Here is a 19,709-nt window from a genome sequence, read left to right as displayed (position 1 = left end):
GTGCTCATGGCTGTGATGACATTCAGTACCTTCCAAAGGTGGTCTGTGGAAAGGGCATGGGCCTTGGACCCAGAGACCCCTGGGGCTCTTAGCAGTTTTGGGACCTGGGGCAGCTGACTCTACCCCTGAGCCTGTTTCCTCACCGGTAGAGTGTGACCACCACTCAACCCACAGGGAGGCTGAGGGCAAAGTAATACAGAGGGAGGGGCCAGCATGGTTTCCAGCAGCAGACAGGTCTTCAATGCCTATTTATTCCCTTTCCCATAGCTCCCTACTCCCCGGCAAGCTGGACACTCATTCACTGAAGCCTCTGCCCGGGGGAGCACCTGCTCTGTGCCAGGACCTGCACTGGTGTAGGTGTCACCCAAACCCCTTACCCTGAGAGACTGGGGAGGGGCCACCCAGCCGCACAGCAGGTGAAGTGGCACAAGGGGTTATAAGACTAGACCAGAATGGGAAGGACTTTGGTTTCTCCTGTATTTCTCCAAAGATGTCTTTCTGCCTCCTACCTTTGCACAGGGTGTTCCCTCAACACCAATGCCATTCCCTGCTTGGTGACGTCTTCCCACGCCCCAAGGAGCAACTCAAGTTTTAAATGTCTGATAAAGTGGTGGTGGGGTATGCAGGCTCTCTGTAGACCCCGCCAACCTTGGTCCTACTGAGCTCCTCCACTTGCCAGGAGATGTATCTAGTATCATTTTTGGCAAATTATTTATACTCTCTAAACATTAGTTCCTTTATATGAAAAAATGGGATTGATAACACTTACCTGTGAGCTTTGATGTGAGGCTCTGGTGAGATAATGCAGGCATGACACCTGGAACACAGTAGGTGCTCAATAAATGGTTCTCATTCCTGCCCTTGGCACTCCCTGAGCACCTGGTCCCTGGCACATCCTGCCCTGGAGTTGCTCGTGGGGGTGGTCCTGACATCCCGCTAGCCTGAGGCTCTGAGGGCAGTGCGTGCGTTGCTCCTCCCAGTATCCTTCACGGAGGGGACCTTATTCTAAAGTGAGACAGAGAAGGCCGAGAGTTGGCGACAAAGACTGACTCTGCTCCCTAACAGGTCATGAGGTGCCCAGGCCAAGGGCTCATTTGACTTTAACAGCCTGGGAGAGGGCAGGGGCTGAGTGCGAGACAGGTGTGTAGAGGACTTCGAGGCGACTCCTGAGCCAGCCATGTCCCCTCGTGGGGTCGCGTGTTCTTCACCCTTCCCTGCTGGCTGAGCCCAGGCCCAGAGAAGCGGGCTGACTTGCCCAGGGCCACCCTGCAGTGCTCAAACAGGCTGGAAAAGGCGGGGGAAGGCAGAACATCCTCTCCTCATGCACTTCTCCATGTCCGGAGGAATGTGGACACCTCTCTTCTTGACTAAGAAGAGCAGGAACATTCAAGACAAGGACTTGTCTCAGGATCCCCAGTCCTAGGTCCAGGCACTGGAACACAGTGGGTGCTCAGTAAAAGCCGACTGAACACATGACCCTGTTTTTCAAAACACGCAGCTCTCAGCCTGAAGCGTCAGCTCTTTGCTGCCTGATCCCCTCCCCCATTTCCCAAGACAGGTTCAGGGGGACCCCGAGATCAGGGATTTTAAGCAAGAGTCAACCAGACAGGAATGAGCAGACACCATGTGTAGATGATCTCACTGCGCCATGTGCTATCAGGACAAAGCACACTCTGGGGTCTTAAGCCAGTGTTTGGAAATCTCAGACACAGATTTAAGAGATTTTCGTCTAAGTTCTGAACAATACCACACTTTCAGAGCTTAGGCACAACTCCTTCAGGATAATAATAACCTGTGTGAACACGAAGCTTTACCACTCACACCCAGAGCTCACAGGAGCTTCCTAAGTACCGAGTTTGAAGTGGGAGCAATTATCCCCAGTTTTAGAGATGAGGAAACTGAGGCTGGCAAGGGCAGGTCCTGAAGCCCAAACCAGGGCTGCATACTCCAAATCCTCCTGTCCTTCCGCCCACCTTGCCTGCCTGCCTCAGACACGCAGCGCTGCCCAATGGCATAGGTGCATGACTTTGTGGCAATGCGGGGTGGCTACTGCCTTCTCTGTCTTGCAGCCTGAGAGGCACTTGGGGGCAGTGATGAAGAGACTGGACTTTGAGGTCAGACAGACTTGACTTCTCTTTCTAGTCCTGCTGGTTACTAGCTGTGGGATTCTGGGCAAATGGCTCGCCTTCTCTCTGCCTCAATGTCCCTCTGTCTGTAAAGTGGGGGATGTAATAAATAAACAAGGTTGGGGGAACTGCCTTCCTTCTGGGGTTGTTGCAGGATTAAACAGAGAACTTCTGTAAAGCACTTCGCACACAGTAGACATTCAATGCACGGGGTCACACAGAAGGCAGTGTGGGCTCCTGAAACAGCCCTGCGTGTTTCTAATTTGTAATCCCAAGCTGAGGCAGCAAGCTCCAAATACAGAACCAAGACGGTTTTTCAGGAACATCACGAAGGTGATAAAGCAGAAAGAACCACCCGGTGAGCATCACTCCGCTAGGAACAGCCACAGAGAGTTTGTTCATTTCTTTAATATTTAAAAATGAGTAAGCCGACAATCGTGTACCCTTTGAATACTCAATAAAAACGTCCATTATGCAAAACAGTACAACCTTTTTCATTTTTAATAATACTGTAAATATCTCAGAAAGGATGTATTGTTTCTAAGGAATATCAAAAAAGTCACCACAATGATGAATCACCTGCCCCCACATTGCCCTCCCCACCCCCCAAAGTTACCCAAATACTAGTAGGAAATTACAAAAAAACGAAGAACAAAAGCCCTCCTCCGCTCTGCCCCATGAGTCGTGTTAAGTGAGTGAAGTGTTGTGTTGCTTGTACAATGCAGTGCGTCCCCGGAAGGCAGGGCTGTGCACTGGTGAGAGCGGTTGGTGGAGAACCAGTAGCAGCAACACTGGGGAGACTCCTCCCCGACTTGATGGGAGAAGAGCAGACAAGGATGAACATAGGCAGGGGGCTCAGCCTGAGCCCGGATCTTCCCACATCCATTTCCCGGGTCCACGGGATCAGACAGCTCAAGGAGATGCCGGGCAGGCCTGGGCTGTGTGTGCAAAAGGGGGGCCCAGACCCAGGCATCCCGACCTCCTGGGGGGTCCTGGGCATCCGTCTTAGCAAACGCAGGCTTCAGGTGGGGGCTGGTCAGAGCAGAGAAGCTGGGAGTGGGGTGAATCAAACACACAGGGTCATTACAGGAAACCAACTCCTCTGTTTGAAGAAAGGTTGAGTTTCCACCAAAGAAATTGGGAACATAAAGGAAAAGGATAAAGAATGCACCTTCCCTGTCCCCAAATAACTCAGGATCCAAGGCAGAGATTTGACGTCAAATCCAATTAAAAAAGAGAGGATCAGCCAGGGAGGCCTGGAGCAGCGGCAGCCTCCTCCGCAGACCCCAGGCCTGCACCCACTGGGAGAGGGGCGGGAGCCCGGGTCTCCCCTCCAGTGAGCGCTGAGGCTTCCCAGCACCCTGGCCGGAGAGGCAGGTGGGACAGCTCCTGGGAAAAAGGTAGGGAAGAAGCCTCGAGAAGGTTCCAAGGTTCTGCTGGTGACAGGAAGGACAGGGAAGGGACTGGAGGTAGCATGATGGTACGAGAGAGAGCGGAGGGCAAGGGGTAAAGAAGGGGGTGGAGGATGAACCCAGGCTCCAGGCTGGACTGTAGCTCCTCCCGGGAGGCTGGGGGAAGGCCCCAGCATGCAGATCCTGGCTGGAGTAGTGACAGGACAGAGAGGCAGAACTGAGGGTGAGAGAGGACAGACAGGAGGTGCCCTGCCATGGGGCTGAGGACCTGGCTGGTCTCCAGAGGACGGGGCCACTCACGGATGAAATCAAACCATACAGCTTCCATGATAAACTTAGTTTTAAATAAGTGGGTGGGAGAGGGGTGGAAGCAGGGATGACAGCCTGCAAGTCTTCAGAAGAATCCAAGATCAACCAGCAGGTCTGCAAGCCAGTGAGGCATGCAGAGAGAATCCTCAAGAGATGTGGCCGGGAAAAATCTCAGAGATCACCTGATCCAGGCCTCCCCATTGGGGAGATGCAGAAGCTCGGGCCGAGGACGGGAGGGGAGTGCCCCAGGCCACTTGGTGGGACCAGAGCGCGGCCTGCTATCCAGGAGTCCCGAGTCTGGTGCGACCTTTTGTTTCCTCTGTGACATAGCTTGCTGTCTGCAAGCCCACCTCTAGGAAGGTGGGGATGACAAAGGGAGGGTCTGAAGGGAAAGCCTGGAGGCTCGGAGGAGGGGCAGCTGCAACCGTCAGGGACAAACATGGGACACAGACCGGTCGGTTAAAAGGCTGACAGGGGAGGGCAGGCATGGCACCCACCCACCTGCCCTGCAGCCCGAGTATAAAAGTTGGACCCTAGGAGACAACTTGTTCCTAAACCCCAGCAAACACTCGTTAAAACCATCCTAGCACAAGAAGACTGCTAGTCCCTGTGCAGGATTATGTCTCCGTACTGTTACTTACATGACAACTGGGGGGCGAGGAGGGGAATGTGACTTTAAACCAGAGTGGACATGGCCACCTTAAAATTAACTTGTTAATAAATCCTGTGCCAAACGAGCAAGCCTCTACCATTAGGTGAAGTACGCGGTTCGGGTGTTCATTTGTACACACGGCGGAGGAGGAGGAGGAGGAGAGGCATCGAGGTGGCAGGCGGCGCTCAGAAGTGCGTCTCCTTCTCTGTGATGGCTGCAATGGTCCCATCGCCCTTGAGTTTGGCATCACAGTCATTAACCGTCACCGTCCGTGGGCCTGCCCCAAGCTTGCCCCGCATTTTCAGATCGGCGCTGGGGATGGTCAACTTCCGGAATTTCTAGGTGGGGGGAGAGGAGAGCTGTCTGAACACGGCTGCCGGGGTCCTAGGCCTGCCTGGGTGCCTCCCACAGCACAGTGGATGCCTCGGGGCCATGAACCCATCAGACTGAGGCTGGGCTGCAGCTCTGCCACTCAGAGCTCTGTCCTGGACAATGAATTGACCTCCCTGGGTCTCAGTCTCCCCCTCTCCCACAGCCCCCAGACAGGGGGACAACGAGGAGTTGGCTGAGGAGTTGGAGACGGTCAGCGGAAGGGCCCAGGCCCGCACTGGGCCGCTGCAGGGGCCCAGGGCGCGAGCGCTGTACCCAGGCTGCTGGCCGCATCCCTGCTTCCCGTGGACACGGAGAAGCTAGCGCTGCTTGGCCACTCACTCCCCGCGGGGCAAGTCACCCAACATCTCCAAGCTGCATCTCCCCGCCTGTGAAAGGGGGCAGGAGCACCTGCCTGGAGGGCTGCTGTGAGGAGGAGCTGCTGGACAAATGAGGACAGTCCCCACAGAAAGACGTCACCACATCCAGGGGAATAGGTGGCCCTGTCTGATGAAGGAAACATGCTCTCTGATGCTGACGCTCACGGCCACAGCCTCACGGCGCCTTGCAGAGTGGCCGGCACTCTACCGATGAGGGAGCGGAGGCCACGGGCAGACCCCTGACACACACTCCTGCCCGCACGGTCCCGCCTCAGGCCCCACACCTCAGCCTCACGTGTGCCCCCAGGTTCCCTTGAGAGAAGACGTCAGGTCAGGATTTAGGAGGCCTTTTCTGGGCATAAACCTTTTCCACAGAAGGCTGGAAAGACGTTTGGGTGGTTAGTTTCTCACGATCAAGGTTCTGTTGTCTCTCTCAGATCCTGCCCAGGGGGAGATTAATGGGCAGACCTCCCCATGCTGAACACCCCCCGGGGCACCAGGGTCTTGACACAGGGCAGGTCTTGGGAGCAAGGGCTCCAAGGCCAGGCACCTGGGCTTGAATCCCAGTTCTACCACGTACTGGGGCCAGAACTCAGCCCCTGCGCCTCGTTCCCTCCTCTGTCAAAGGCGTAACAGCGGCATCTGCCTCTAGGGTTGCCCTGAGGCCCAGATTTGTTGCCCAGTTCACAGCTCTTAGCACCCAGACTATCCGCCCTCACAGCAATTCTCTGAGGTGGGTACCACTGACCCTGTTTTTCCTTCCAGATCCTTCCCATCAGCTGACAGAATCTTCTGGCAACAGAGGGTGGGGAACTAACTGGCAGGGGCCTACAGGGCCAAGGTGTTAGGGCCCCAGGACTGCTCTCCTCTGGACATGTCTGGTCCCGCATGAGAGTTAACAAGCGCCCTTGCCCTGCTGAGGCCCCGGACTTGCTCTGGGGGACGAGCAGGCTGGAGAGAGGGCCCTTCCTTCTCTGCTTGCTCCTTCTGGCTGCACTCTGGCTTTTCTGGAGCCCAGGCCCCTCCGTGGGCAGGCGGGCTGGCTGGAGCCGACTCTGGGCTGGCACTCGCCTATGGCCATGGCCTGGGAGATACTGGTCAGCCCGAATCCCCCCTGTGGTGCTGCACTGGGGCAGAAACGAGGTGGGGGGGCCCGAGAGCAAGGCCTCCAGGGAACCCACTCTGCCACTCCAAGGCTGTGTGCCCTTGGGCAACTTGCTTCATTTCTCTGTGCCACAGCTGCCTCCTCTGTACCATGGGGAGAGGAAGGGCCTCCACCTCACGGCACTGCTACGAGGATTCAATGGCTTAGTGTTTGCAGATGGCTTCGAAGAGTGTCTAGAGCACAGCAGACAGTTTGCTAAATGGGTGAGAAACTGACTCAGACCTTCTGATCCGCCCGCAGGTGGGAGAGTGAAGGGAAGATAGGCGCCGGGGGCGGGGGTGTGTGTGGTGTGTGTCGAAGGGCGGGGTCCTAGTTCACTCCGTTACCAAGAGACCATGTACTGCGTGGTTCCAAGGACAGGAAGCATCCAGAAGAGGCACGTGCACAGAGACAGAGGCAGACTTGTGGGTGTCTAGGGCTGGGAACAGGGCTTACTGTGAATGGGCACTGGGGATCTCATTAGGGAGATAAAAAGGTTTGCAAACTGATTTATGGTGATAATTGCACTACCCGGAAAGCTACTAAAAAACCACAGAGTTGTACACCTGAAATGGGTGAATTTTATGATATAGAAAATGTACTTTGATAAAATTGTTTAAAAAATTTGATTTGCTAATTTTTGGCTGAGATCTTAGGCAAGTGACTTAAGTTCTCTGAGCTTCAGTTTCCCTCACCTGTTAAATATGGACAGTGATGCCTTTCACCCCGGCTGGCTCTGAGGACTAAAGGAGATGCAGACGGAGAGAGCCTGGCCGGGTGATGACACATAACAGGTGTCCCACAGTGTCAGACCAGCTCCCTGTGTTGTGGGAATGGGTCTTGAATGAATGGAATCCACAGAACCATCAGAGCTAACACTTGGTCCTTCTCTGTCCCAGGTCCTGGTCTAATTGCTCTCCCTCTCTGCACTCGCTGAGTCCACAACAACCAACCTCTGGACGTGAGGGACTGCTGTTGGTCCATTTTACAGATGAGGAAACTGAGGCCAAGCTCAGGGAAAATGGCTCAACTCTGAGGCCTCAGCACAATAGTAACGACAGACACCTGCCAGGGAGGAGCTGGCCAGGATCCCCCGAGAGACACGTGGGGGCACATTCTCACACACCCACTGCCCAGATGAGGAAGCTGGGACCCGGAGGCGCCCATGGCTGCACCGGTGCTCACCAGCCCGCCCAGCACAGCCAGCCCCGCTCACCTCAGGCAGCGTCCCCTCTGTCTTCCACACCTTGATGAAGACCCACAGCGGGATACAGAGCATGGAGGACAGGGCCATGAGCCAGCCGATGCCGTAGCCCCAGGCGGGGTAGGTGTAGACGTTGTTGTACTTGAGGGGCTTGTACTTGACCAGGAAGAAGATGAAGATGCCCTGCAGGAAGACGGGGAGAGGTCCCTGGGGTGGGGGACCCTGAGCCTGCACAAAGGTGGCCAGCAGGGAAGACGGTCCATCCCGTGTGGCAGCCTCGGAGAGGCGAGGCCCTGCTCGGTCCACGGCGAGAAACACAGGGAACAGACCCTCACAGAGCCTGCAAGACCCTCCCCGCCCTGCAGAAGCCTTGGCCTTGCTTCCTTTCAGAAGCAAGATGTTTGTGAAGGTGCTTTGAGATACTTCCAGTGCCGAGAACCGGGTGAAGAGCACTGTTTTGTTTTTAATTAAACATCCTCTCACCTCATCCTCACGGTCTGGTCCGAGGGTCAGAGTGTGGGCCCCTCTTTACCCCCAGGCTGCTGCTTCACTGCCAAGAGCAGAGCCAAATGTTCACGGGACCCTCAGCTCCCACAGAAGCAGGTCCCAGCTGCCCAGTTTGCGGGCACGGAATCAGGCCCCGAGAAGGGAGGTGACTTGCTCAGTCACACAGCAAGCTGGTGGCAGGGCTGGGTCCTAGTGAGGCCAAGCTCAGAGACTGTCCCCACTGCCAGCTTCGAAAGGTGTAGGGTGCCTCGGGCTTTGGGAATGCACAGAGGGTCCCCCAGGGGGACATCCCCTCCTCAGTCTCAGCCTCGGCCTGGCCTGGGCTCTGGAGTAGAGAAGTGGTGGGTGGCTGGGCTGCAGGCAGCTCCTGGGGGACCCTTACCGCACAAATCCCGGGGGTCACAACCTTCCAGCACCATTTAATGAGTGACAGCGGCCGGTAGCCAATCATATCTTCGATGTTATCATAGAAGCGGTTGCTTCCTGTCCAGAATAAAGCAGACGGGCACACACACCCCAGAGCATTTCTGTACAAGACTCAGAGGAAAGGCAATGAGCGTCTGCTTCCCCCAGCCTGAGACAATTGCAGCAGGGACCTTATTTACCGCTTTAAAAACTACCAAGGACTTACATATGTGAGGTTTCAGGATAAACTGTGGGAGGAGGGCTTCTGGTCTGCTTTCGGGAAGACCCCACCCGACCTCGGGCAGTGACGCCCAGGAAACGGTGAGGAGTTTCTGGGGAAAAGGTGGAAGGTGGTCCCTTTGACGCAAGGCCAGGAGCTAGGTTACTTGTGTGGGGGTAGGGGTTGGGGTTCTGAACGTGAGGGCCTGGCGAGGTAGCCTGTGGGGTGTCTATTCCAAAGCCATGCTCGGGGGTGTCCATCATCACTGAGCCCAGCAATCCTCACCCACTCATTTGGTTTGGGGAATGGGAGATGCTGACAGAGGGCCAGGCACTGGGCTGGCTGTTTTGCCTCACACTTAGAGACATGGTGGTGACTACCCCATTTTACAGATGGGAAAACTGAGCCCCAGGGGCAAAAAGGCAGACCCAAGGTCACAGTGCTGGAGCCTGGAACCCCTCCCTGTGCTGCAGGGATATAAGAGGAGGAAGGTCTCCCAACAAGTGGGAAGGGCCAAGAAGTCCCTCAGGGGAAGGACAAAGAGGTCCATGCAGATGGAAACCAGCCACAGAGGAGCTAAGCCCACCCAGGCCCGAAGCACCCTGCGCTGGGCACCGTGGCCCCATCTGGGGTGTGGGCGGGCTCGGCCTCTGCTCACCGTACACCCAGCCAATGCAGATGCACTCAAAGATGGCCACGAAGAGAAGGCACATGCCGCTGGCGGCGTAGGAGTCAAAGAGCTGGAAGATGTACATGCCGCCCTGCAGGCAGGAAGAGAGGCACATGGACAGAGGAATGAAGACACAGGGAGAGCAGGGCCAGTCAGCCGGCCTCGGGAAGGGCCCTCTGCTCTGTGGCTACCACCAGCCAGGAGTCACTTCCACCAGGGCAGACTGGTCTCCCTAGCGTCCTAGAATGCTGCACCCTCCACACCAGGGCGCCCCCTAGGACCACCCTCTGTGAGTTGCTGGGATTGCAAGGGTTCGTCTTGTCTCTGTACCCCCAAAGCCAGAGACAACACAGAAATCCAGAGGCTGGAGGTGGAGTAGGCTCAGCCCTTCTCCCCACATGGCTCCGACAGCCTCCCCACTGGCCTCCCTGCCTCCAGCCTCACCCTTTCCTTACCCTTCCATGCACCAGCTTTCACAGGGATCTTTCCCATGTGCACATCCAACCATGTCACTCTGCAGCTTGGCTTCCTTCAGCCTGCCAGCCAGGGCTGCCCTCCTCACCTGGCCTCAGCTCCCTTCCCACAGCCACCCTCAACATGCCCCCTCCTGGACAGACTGAGGGACAGTCTCACCTCTATCCCTTTGCACATGCGGTTCCCTTCCACTGGGTAAGTTCCTTCAAAGCTCAGCTCAGATGTCACCTCCTCCAAAAGCCCTCCCTGGCAGTTCTCATTCTTTCATTCACACTTTATGGATTCATGATTTTTAAAAAGGTCCCCCCATCAGCTGCTCTGTTAGCTCTGAGCTCCCATTGCGAAGGCTCCCACAGTGGTCCTCCGTGTGTCTCCCGCCCTCAGTGCAAGGCCTGGCTTGCAAGTAGGTCCCAGTTAAGTGCAAGTTAAATCGTGTGGAGTGAGCACCCCATGGGGGAGGGACTCTGAATGGCTTGTCCACAGCTGTGCCCCTGTATCTAGCCAAAGACTCTGTACAGAGTAGGTGTGCAACCTTTGAGGGATGCAGGAATGACGTGGGCCAGTTCTGTAGTATGCAGATTTGTGACGATTAGGTTCAGTGGAAGGCCTAGGAAGTGCGAGCTTGGCTGGTCTTGGTGATCTGGGAAGAGCTCTAGGAGGCAGGGGAGGCCAGATGCAGGTGTGGGAAGGGCTGAGATCTATAAAGAAAATCCTATAAGACAATGAGATCCTTAGCAGGACACAATCAAAAGCAGGGGAAATAAAAGTGCAAAAGGGAGGGACAGCCAGGAGGGAGGGCATTCTGATGCCAGAATTGGGGGTTGTTTAAGAGGCCAGGACTAACCCTGTACATCCTCGTTGTGTGTCTGACGTGGGCAGTTACTGGAATGAAGCTTCTTCCTCGTGGTCCCGCAGCCCCCAGGCCTCCTCCCATCATGTGAGACCACATACCCGGGGGCTGTTTCCTCATTCATCTCTTCAGCTAGATCAGGGGGAACACCTCAGTGCTGACACAAGTGGTCCCAGTGTGTGATGCCTGGGAGTGGTGGGGGCTGTGGCTAACAGGAGTTCATGGGCCCCACACAACTGTGGTTGACTCCTGCTGGGGGATGCAGGCCTGGGTGCAGCCGGACCTGCAGATTTTCAGGAAGTCGTCAAAAATCCAGATTTTCTCAAGAAATCTTTCTCTTTAATTTTGGTCAATTCTTTGTCTTCTTAAAAAACCACGGCGAGGGTGAAACACAACACATCTCTGGGCCGTATCTGGCCAGGGGCCCCCCCTTCTGTGCCGGACAAGGCGGCATTCACGTCTGTGAGAAGGAGCGGCGGGGGGCCTGGCTTTCCGAGTTACTCTGAGTTGGCCCTCTGGTTGCTCTCCCGAGGATCTCCTTCCCAGCACATCGTATATTAAAGAAAAAAAAAAAAAACAAAACAAAACAGAAGGACGCCCTACCATAGTGCCCCCCAAGTGCCGGCTCTTTCTTAACCGCTTCCCACACCTCAGTCTGGCTGATTCTGCCCAGTGTGATCACCAGGCAGGCGCTGCTGCTGTCCTCGGTGTTCATGTGGGGCCACTGAGGCACGGGGTGGTGAGGACACTGGCGGCAGGTCACCCAGCTAGCCCGTCGCGGGCTGAGGCCTGGACCCAGGCATCTGGCTGCAGAGCCCCCACCCTCAGCCACCACCAAATTGCCTCAGTGGAAAATGAGGCATTTGAGGACTATTTTTTTCCCTAGAGCCGAGCTTTAAATGAGCATAAATGAGGGAGAAGATCCTGCCAGCAATTACTGAGGCTGACACGGCCCATTTGGCAATTTGAACGTCCCCGGTGTGTTGGTTCACAGACACGCCTCCGTGGAGGGAGAGGTTGGCCTGTGGGGCCTTGTGTCTGCTGACTCATAGTCTTGGGAGGGCACAGCGCTGGCTCCCTGATGGGCCTGGGGTGCCCGGGGCAGACCCGAGGCCTGGGGTGGGGGCACAAAGGCTCTGTGAGCTGGGGGCACCCAGGGCGGTGTGTCCAGGAAGGCCCTCTGCCCACCTGCTACAAGTCAGGGGCGCCCCGCCGACGCCTGCCCTCCTTGTAGCCCCAGCAGCCTCTTTAAGGCATCAGGTTAACCCCTCAATTTGTAAGTGACAAGACTTGGCTCCCTGTGATTAATCAGCACCCAATGAAGCCCTGCTCACTGCAGTGCTGTTTTCTGTGTGAGAGGCCAGGTGGAAACGGGAAGTGCTGTACAGTCCTTTGCTCAGATGCTGATTACCACCCCCATTAATGTGACAATGACTAGGAGCAGTAATGACATGAGCCGCCACACCCCAGAGCCCACCCAGTGCCAGGCCCTGGGGGTGCCAAGCTGAGCAAGGCCAGCTCCAGTTCCCAAGGACCCCAGGGCCCAGTGGGGGAGGCAGGTGAATAGACAGGTCATTGTAACAGCCAGAGGGAGGCTGGGCTGAGCTTAGAATGAAGTGCTAGTGGGGGGAGGAAAGCAGAGGTGGCTTCCAGGAGGAGGTGGCATTTGAGCTGAGAAGTGGAGGATGAGAAGGATCAACAGACCAACCTCAGTATCACATCAGTGGCTTGGACATGGTCTGAAATCCCTCATTTTTTTCCATGTTTCTTACAAAAGCTCTTCTTGTCTCTAGGCAACAGGGTTTTTTTTTTGTTTCGTTTTGTTTTGTTTTTTTGTTTTTGTCTTTTTAAATAAATTAATTTTGTGAGTATGTGGAAAAAGATCTAATCTCACCTTCCCCAGGTACTTGAGAAAGTACTTATTAGACAGGATGGCAGCAGGAGGGGAGAAACATGGTTTTATGAGGCAGTCTTAATCTGGGGGTCATGGTGAACCCCTCCTCACTCACAGACCCCGCAGAGACAAGAGGGTACACGTGGAGGGCTGGGGCTGGAACACATAGTGCCTGAAGGTGCCCGATTTCCTCTTGTGTGTCTGTTCTCAGTGGTGCCCCAGAAAAGCCTGCTCTGAACTTGAGACCAATAAACATAAGCAGTCAAGGGTTCCATAGGGACACTGTCCCCTTCACCCAGAAGTGACTGTAAGGGGTGGCCCAGGCATCGAGACTCTCACGATGACTAGATTAACCCAGGCTTTCCCTCTGTGAGTTCTGTTCTCCTCTGGCAGTGACAGTGGAGACCTTAAGCAGAGCATTTACACATGCAAGACATTGTGCGAAGGGCTTCATAAAAACTTTCCCTGGATTCTCACAAAAACCCATTACAGAGATGAGAAAACTGAGTCCCTGAGAAGCACTAGACCTGGCAGGTCACACAGCTAGTCAACGTGACAGCTGGGATCTGACGTCAGACCTGCTGAACCCAAAGCTCAGGCACTGAACCTTGTGCTCCCCTGTTCACATCACTGACCTGTGTCCACATCACTCACCTCCGTCAGCATCACAAGGCCCAGAAAATAGGAGATGACCGACAGGGCCAGGATGAGCAGCTCCCGCCGATAGCCCCTCCGGAAGACCTTGGGGTACATGTCCACCACGGCCGTCACAAGGCTTTCCACGCACACGAACTGGACAGGGTAGATACGGTGGTGTGAGCCCTTCGTGGCCCTGGCTCCAGGCAAGCGCAGCAGCCCTAAGCCCTGGGCTTCCCTCCCACCAAGCCTCACCTTCATTCCCACACTTACTCACGCCAGCAAAGGCCCAAGAACAAAAGCAGTAAGCCCGGCATTTACAGCACTCCAGGAAGCCCATTTGATGCATGAGGACCCTGAGGCTCAGAGAGGGGAAGCAACCTGCCCAACGTGTCTCAGCAAGGAGTAGCAGTCAGGACTTGAAATGAGGTCTCCTGACTCTAAAGCTACAACGCATTTCCCTCATGCTGCCTGTCATGTACCTACGTGCTGGGCCCTGTCCTGGGGTCAGCGACTTAAATGAGACCCAGCTTCTGCCTTGGGGCCAAGTCAGGAGTCTCTATAACCGTCCTGAGAGCTGAGTGCTCTGCTGGTGGCAGGCTCTGGTCAGTCCCTGAGGGTGGGACGTGACGTGCTCATCCTCCAGGACTGTGACAGCTCCCCTGCCCTTGGCATCTGGTGGGCAGATGCCCCTCTGCTGGGTGGAGGCAGTCAGGTGAGCCACATTCAGCTCTCGTGTTCGGGCTGGGTGAGTCTCTGCGCCCAGCCAGACTGTGCAGGCAGACTTGAGCCACTGGGCATCTGCTTCCGCTATGCTGAGACAGGCCAGATATGGGATCAGTTGCACTCCTATTCACCCATCAACACCCAGCCCAAAGATCACAGCGCACCCCTCACCCCCTCCCTGGGTTCTCCCAGCACTATGGGCAGATCTCCTGCACGAGCCTTTTCCTGACTGCTCCTCCTTGTCTCCCGCTCGGGCAGAACAGACCCCCGAATCTATTCCAAGCCTAGTCCCTACCCCTCATCCCATGGGACCTCAGCTTGCTTCTAACTGTCTCCTTACAAGAAGGTGAGATCCCAGGATGGCAGGGGCCATGTTATTTTCATCTGTTTCCAGTGGCATAGAGGAGATGCTCAGAAGATGTTTGATAAATGACTAATAATAATTATAATGGTGATGGTGAACACATGGCCCTTGTTATGTGCCAGACTCATTGCTAAACAGTTAATTTACTTAATTATTAATTTATTTGATCTCTATGTGTTAAGCCCTATCATTATCCCCGTTTTGTACATGAAGACACGGAAGCACGAGAGCAACTTGCTCTGAGGTCACACAGATAGTACGTGTCAGAGCCTGAATTTGAACCAGGCAACCTTGTTCCAGAGGCTGGGCTGCAACCACTGTGTGGCACAGGGAGGTCACCATGTGGGGACAGCCCCCTTCCCTGGAGCCATTTCTTGGCTCCAAATCCTTTCTGATTCACTTCTACCTCCTTGGGAAAGGTATTTCCATCCTCACTGTGCAAAGAGACTGTAGCGCAGAGAGGTGAAGCGACTGTCCAGAGTCACACAGCCGTAAGAGTCATGCAGCTGGGACTCAGACCCAGTCCTGTCTGACTCCAAGGCCTGGGCTCCTAGCCTCCAGGCTTCCCTGCCTCTCCGGCAAGGCTGACTGTAGTCATCCTTTCTCGCAGGTCCCCAGGGAAGGAAGGAGATTCAGGGGAGGCTGCTGATTTAGCACCTGACCTGAAGAGACATCAGAGCACAGGCGCCAACAGGCACAGAGACCTGGTGCATGGCCCAGCAAGTCACCTGGCATTTTGGAGCTTCAGTTTCTTCCTCTGTAAAATGGGGATGGTATAAGGAGCCTCCCAGCCCATGTGGTTACGTGATTAAGAAGTAAAGACACAGTCCAAGCACAGAGAAGTGCCATCCACACTTGGGGGTGAGCAGGCAGCCATCCACCCTCTGTGATGGACATCTGGCCTCCAGCCCCCTTTGCAAACAGGCTTTCTCAGCCCTAGTGCTGGCCTGGCTCAGCCCCGACACTCGCAGAGCCGCGACTCAGCCCCCATGTCCCTCTGCAGAGGAGGCAGGCCTGTCACTGTCACACACAAGCCGCCGATCCCTCCTGAGGCCTCTGCCCGAAATAATAGAAGGGCCGATTATCAGCAAAAACACCCGGTGCTTCCGCAGCTCGGCTTAGCAGCTTCTGATAAACCATCCACGGGAAGAAATTGGACTTGGCGTGGTTGACAGACACACCAGCCACAGGGCTTGGGTGCTAAGTGACTCACACAAGGTCACAGGTAGTGGGCAGCACCTCGCAGACAGACCCCTGTCTGACGGCAGAGTGACTGGCTTTGGCTGGAAGACCTTCTTCGGGGCTCTTAGGGAAACCAGCCACGTTGAAGCAGAGGGGCAAAGGGCAGATTTCTGAGGCTGAAGAGAGCCTGGTAGCCACAGGATTCTGGCTGGAAGACCAAGGAGAGGACTGGAGGATGGTTGGGTGAGTGGGCCAGGGTGAATTACAGTGTGAGAAAATGTAGGTGCAAGCATCTGTGTGGAGATGAAGGAAAATGGGCACAGATAGACTGCTGGTTTTAACTACACATCCTCCACTGAGGAAGGCAGACTGCCAAGGGGATGAGGGGTCTGGGAGAGGCCCACAGGCGACAATGAGAACAGAAGCAGGTGGTGGGACATGGGGGAGTGGGAGCTGGTGGTGGTACTGAGGACCGATGTGGCCGCCTGAGGCATGGCATGTCATGGGGGCAGAGATAAAGGAAGAAGAAGATGCTTTTCTACAACTGCGTGTCCTCCATGATCTGGTTGATCCTGACACCCAGGACCAGGAGGTGGTGTCTGGGCCCCGAACTGCTCCTAAGGGTAGCATTGGCCCCCCCTACCTTCCCAGCCTGGGCTCCCCCACCCCTTACCTGGCTGTCCAGGCCCAGGAAGATAAGCATCATGAAGAACAGGGTGGCCCACAGTGGGGAGAGTGGCATCATGGTGACCGCCTTGGGGTAAGCAATAAAGGCCAGACCAGGGCCTGGAGAGGAAGGAGAGAGACAAAGCGCTGGGCCTCATTCAATTGTTACTTTAATCCAGCAAGTACTGAGTGCTTCCCCTGTGCCAGCGCTGTGACTAATTCTCACTCAGATCACGTCAACCGCCCAGCCACTCGGTGCTGCTGCTACCATGATGATGCCCAATTTGCAGACAAGAAAGCTGAGGCACAGAGAGGTAAGCAAGGGTCTGGAAGGGTCAGGAGTCAAGCCCAGGTTGGTCAGACACTCAGACCTTCTTCTGCACAGACCTGTCTCTATTCTTCTTACTTGGGAAGATGGGGGGAGGAGGAGAGCCTTCTTATTAAGGTGCAGGTTCTCAGGCCCACCCCAGAGATTCTAATTCAGCCAGTCTTGGGTGAGGCAAGGACCCGTCACCTGATGATTCCTATGCAGGTAGTTAGGAGTCCAGGCTGCCTCTTCTTTTGGGTTCCTCCCCTCATTTCCTAGGTTCACACTCACTTCTCTTGGCTGATCCAGATCGATGGCTTGTTAGTACGTCCTCAGGATGAGCTTTATAAATGTCATTAATAATTAATGTCAAGGAAGAGACTGTGACGTTTGAGCTCAGGAGCACGGTGGTCAAGGGCTCACATCCTTGTTCGTTACTATGAGCTCTACCTCTGTCTCCTCGGCTGGAAAGTGGGGACAATGGAGTCCTACCTAATGAGGTGGTTTTGAGAATTCAGTGAGATCATGCAGAACATGGAAAGCACTTAAAAAGGTAACTGTTGCATAAACATTCATTCTAATCATTTGTTTTTTCACCTTAAAAAAAGCCGTATTAAAGTCTGTTTACCTACAATAAGTATTCCTTTTAAGTATTCAGTTCAATGGGTTTTGAAAAGTGGGTATACCCAGGCAGCCAGCACTGCAATCAGGATACAAAACATTTCCATTGCCCCCTGGGGCTCCTCTGCAGTCTCTCCACCCTCATTCCCTGTCTTTGCCCTGGGCAACCATTGGTCTGATTTTTTTTTTTCCACCATAGATTAGCTTTGTCTACCCTACATAGGAGTGGAATTACCAGGTCATATGGTAATCTTATGTTTAACTTTCTAAGAAATGGCAAACTGATTTCCAAAGTAGCTGTGTCATTTTACATTCCTACCAACACTGTTAGAGAGTTCCAGTGGCTCCACATTCTTGTCAACACTTGATGTTGTCAGTCTTTTAAATTTAGTCATTATGGTGAGTGTGAGGTGTTACGTCACTATGATTTTAATTTGTACTCTCCTGATTAACACTGTGAAATATCTTCACATAGCTTTATTGTCCATTCATTTATCTTCTTTTGTGAAGTGCCTCTTGACTCTCCGCCCATTTTCAATCGGGTTGTGTCCTTCTTATTGAGTTGTGAGAATTCTTTATATATTTGGGATATGAATCCTTTACAAGAGAGATGTCTTATCAATATTTTCTCCAAGTCTGTGTCTTGCCTTTTCATTTTTAAAATTGTCTTGTGAAAAGCAAAAGTTTAACATTTTCCAATTGTTTGTTGCTAGCATATAAAAAATACAATAGATTTTTGTTTATTGTCTTTCTATCCTGTGACCTTACTAAGTTCCCTTAGTACTTTTTTTCTGTAGGTTTTTTTTAAGATTTTTGATGTGGTCAATCATGTTGTTTACGAATGAAGGCAGTTTCCAATCTTAATGCTTTTTATTTATTTTTCTTAACTGTCACACTCTCTAGGAATTCCAGTACCATATGGAACAGAAGTGGAGACACCATACATCTATGCTTTGATTTTAGGGGAAAACATCCAATATTTAATAGCCAGAAAATCAATGCTGGTACAATACTATTAATTGAACTACAGACCTTATTCACATTCCCCTAATCTTTTTCCTTGTGTCCTTTTTCCTGTCCCAGTATCCAATTCAGGATTCCATCCTGCACTTCATGGTTTTATGCCTTTTTAGTCTCCTCCAACCTGCGACAATTCCTCAGCCATTTCCTGTCTTTCATGACTTTGATATTTTTGATGAGTACTGGTCATAATTTTGCAGAATGCTCCTCAATGTGGGTTTGTCTGATGCTTGCATTATTAAACAGAGGTTATACATATTTTTGGTAATAAAACTACAGAAGCGATGCTGTGTCTTTTCCAGTATATCATGTTAGGGGACACGCGATGTCAATAAATATTAGTACAGGTGATGCTTACCTTGATCATTTGAATAAGCTGGTGAATGCCAGTCTTCTCCACTGTAAAGTTATTATGTTTCCCTTTGTATTTGGTAACTCTCTTGGGGAAGATACTAAGATTATGAAAATATTCTGTTCCAAGTCAAACTTTTACCCGTTAATTTTATCATCCATTGGTGGATCTTGCCTGCAACAATTATTCCTGTAGTGTTTGCCTAGTAGGTTTATATTTTCTTCATTCCTTTTACATTTATTAATTAGAGTTCTTCTATAAGGAATAGCTGACCACACCCACTTATTTATTTATTCAATTTTATTTATTTCTGGTATGGACGCCTGGGTATTTAGTTTATTCTAGGGATCACAATCCAATACTATCATTAATTATTTTGCTATTCAAGTTGTCCCTGGTTCAACCATCGCAAAGTTCTTCAGGTTGATTCCTGGGTCCTTTTGATAAACCTCCATTCTTTTTACGAGCATGTTCTTATTTTAGGGGCATCACAGAATGTTCCAGATTCAGCTTGTCCTGTCCCAGCACTTGAATCAACTGCTTCTCCAAGGAGCTCTGGTTTCTTTTATTGGAAAATGGTGTTTAGAAACAAAGATATGGCCACAAGGTATGCTCACTGCTGCTAGAGTATCATTGCTCATAGGCCCCTCCCGGCACACAAAGCCAGGAAACATGTATACATATATTCACCCACACAAGCATACATGCACATGAATCTGTATCTACCCGTATTTCTATTGAAACCATGAATCCATACTGATACCTCCAATTCTAATACTGTTCATTCTAGCTTCTCTACTTTCCTAATTTGTAACTTCTTTCTTAGACAGTGGAAAAACCTGCCTCTAATTATCTATATTGACTTGTTTGCTAAATCCTAAGGTACACACACAATAGTTACAGAACTGCTAACCCATTTCCCTGTACTAACAAGGATACAGTAGTTTTTGTTTTCCACTTTACAGTGTCCAGTCAAAATACTGCTTCCTGAAATTCATTTATGTGAGTTCTTTTGTTTCCCATTTTTTTCAGTGTGGTTGTATTATTCATTTATAATACAGTTAAGTTCATTTGTTACTGTTTATATTCCACTTTGGTTCCACCTACGAAAAGTAGCTATTTATTTCCAGGGGTATAAGAAACATGACTGTGGTCCTGAGAGTCAGAGCTAACAAAGACATACACCCAGAGAAGGGCTGCTTCCTTTTCACCCTTACTT

General features: G+C 52.7%; 1 protein-coding gene across 2 annotated transcripts in view; it reads right to left on the bottom strand.

The window, feature by feature from the left end:
* Positions 1-2,519: 2,519 nt before the first annotated feature.
* The window catches only part of SLC6A11 (solute carrier family 6 member 11), a 113,680-nt gene continuing 96,490 nt past the window's right edge, over positions 2,520-19,709 (bottom strand). The window contains exons 9-14 of one of the 2 annotated variants that reach the window (XM_032458957.1): positions 16,198-16,310; positions 13,271-13,408; positions 9,387-9,489; positions 8,486-8,586; positions 7,609-7,779; positions 2,520-4,837 (exon numbers count right to left, since the gene is read on the bottom strand). In XM_032458957.1, coding sequence (XP_032314848.1) covers positions 4,685-4,837; positions 7,609-7,779; positions 8,486-8,586; positions 9,387-9,489; positions 13,271-13,408; positions 16,198-16,310 — 779 coding nt within the window. In that variant the 3' untranslated portion in view covers positions 2,520-4,684. The remainder of the gene's footprint in view (positions 4,838-7,608; positions 7,780-8,485; positions 8,587-9,386; positions 9,490-13,270; positions 13,409-16,197; positions 16,311-19,709) is intronic. The other variant, XM_032458958.1, reaches the window with a different exon arrangement.

Source organism: Camelus ferus, chromosome 17, assembly GCF_009834535.1.
Source record: "Camelus ferus isolate YT-003-E chromosome 17, BCGSAC_Cfer_1.0, whole genome shotgun sequence".
Lineage (NCBI taxonomy): Eukaryota > Metazoa > Chordata > Mammalia > Artiodactyla > Camelidae > Camelus > Camelus ferus.
Note: the sequence above shows the minus strand (reverse complement) of the source record. Positions and strands in the feature narration are given on the sequence as shown.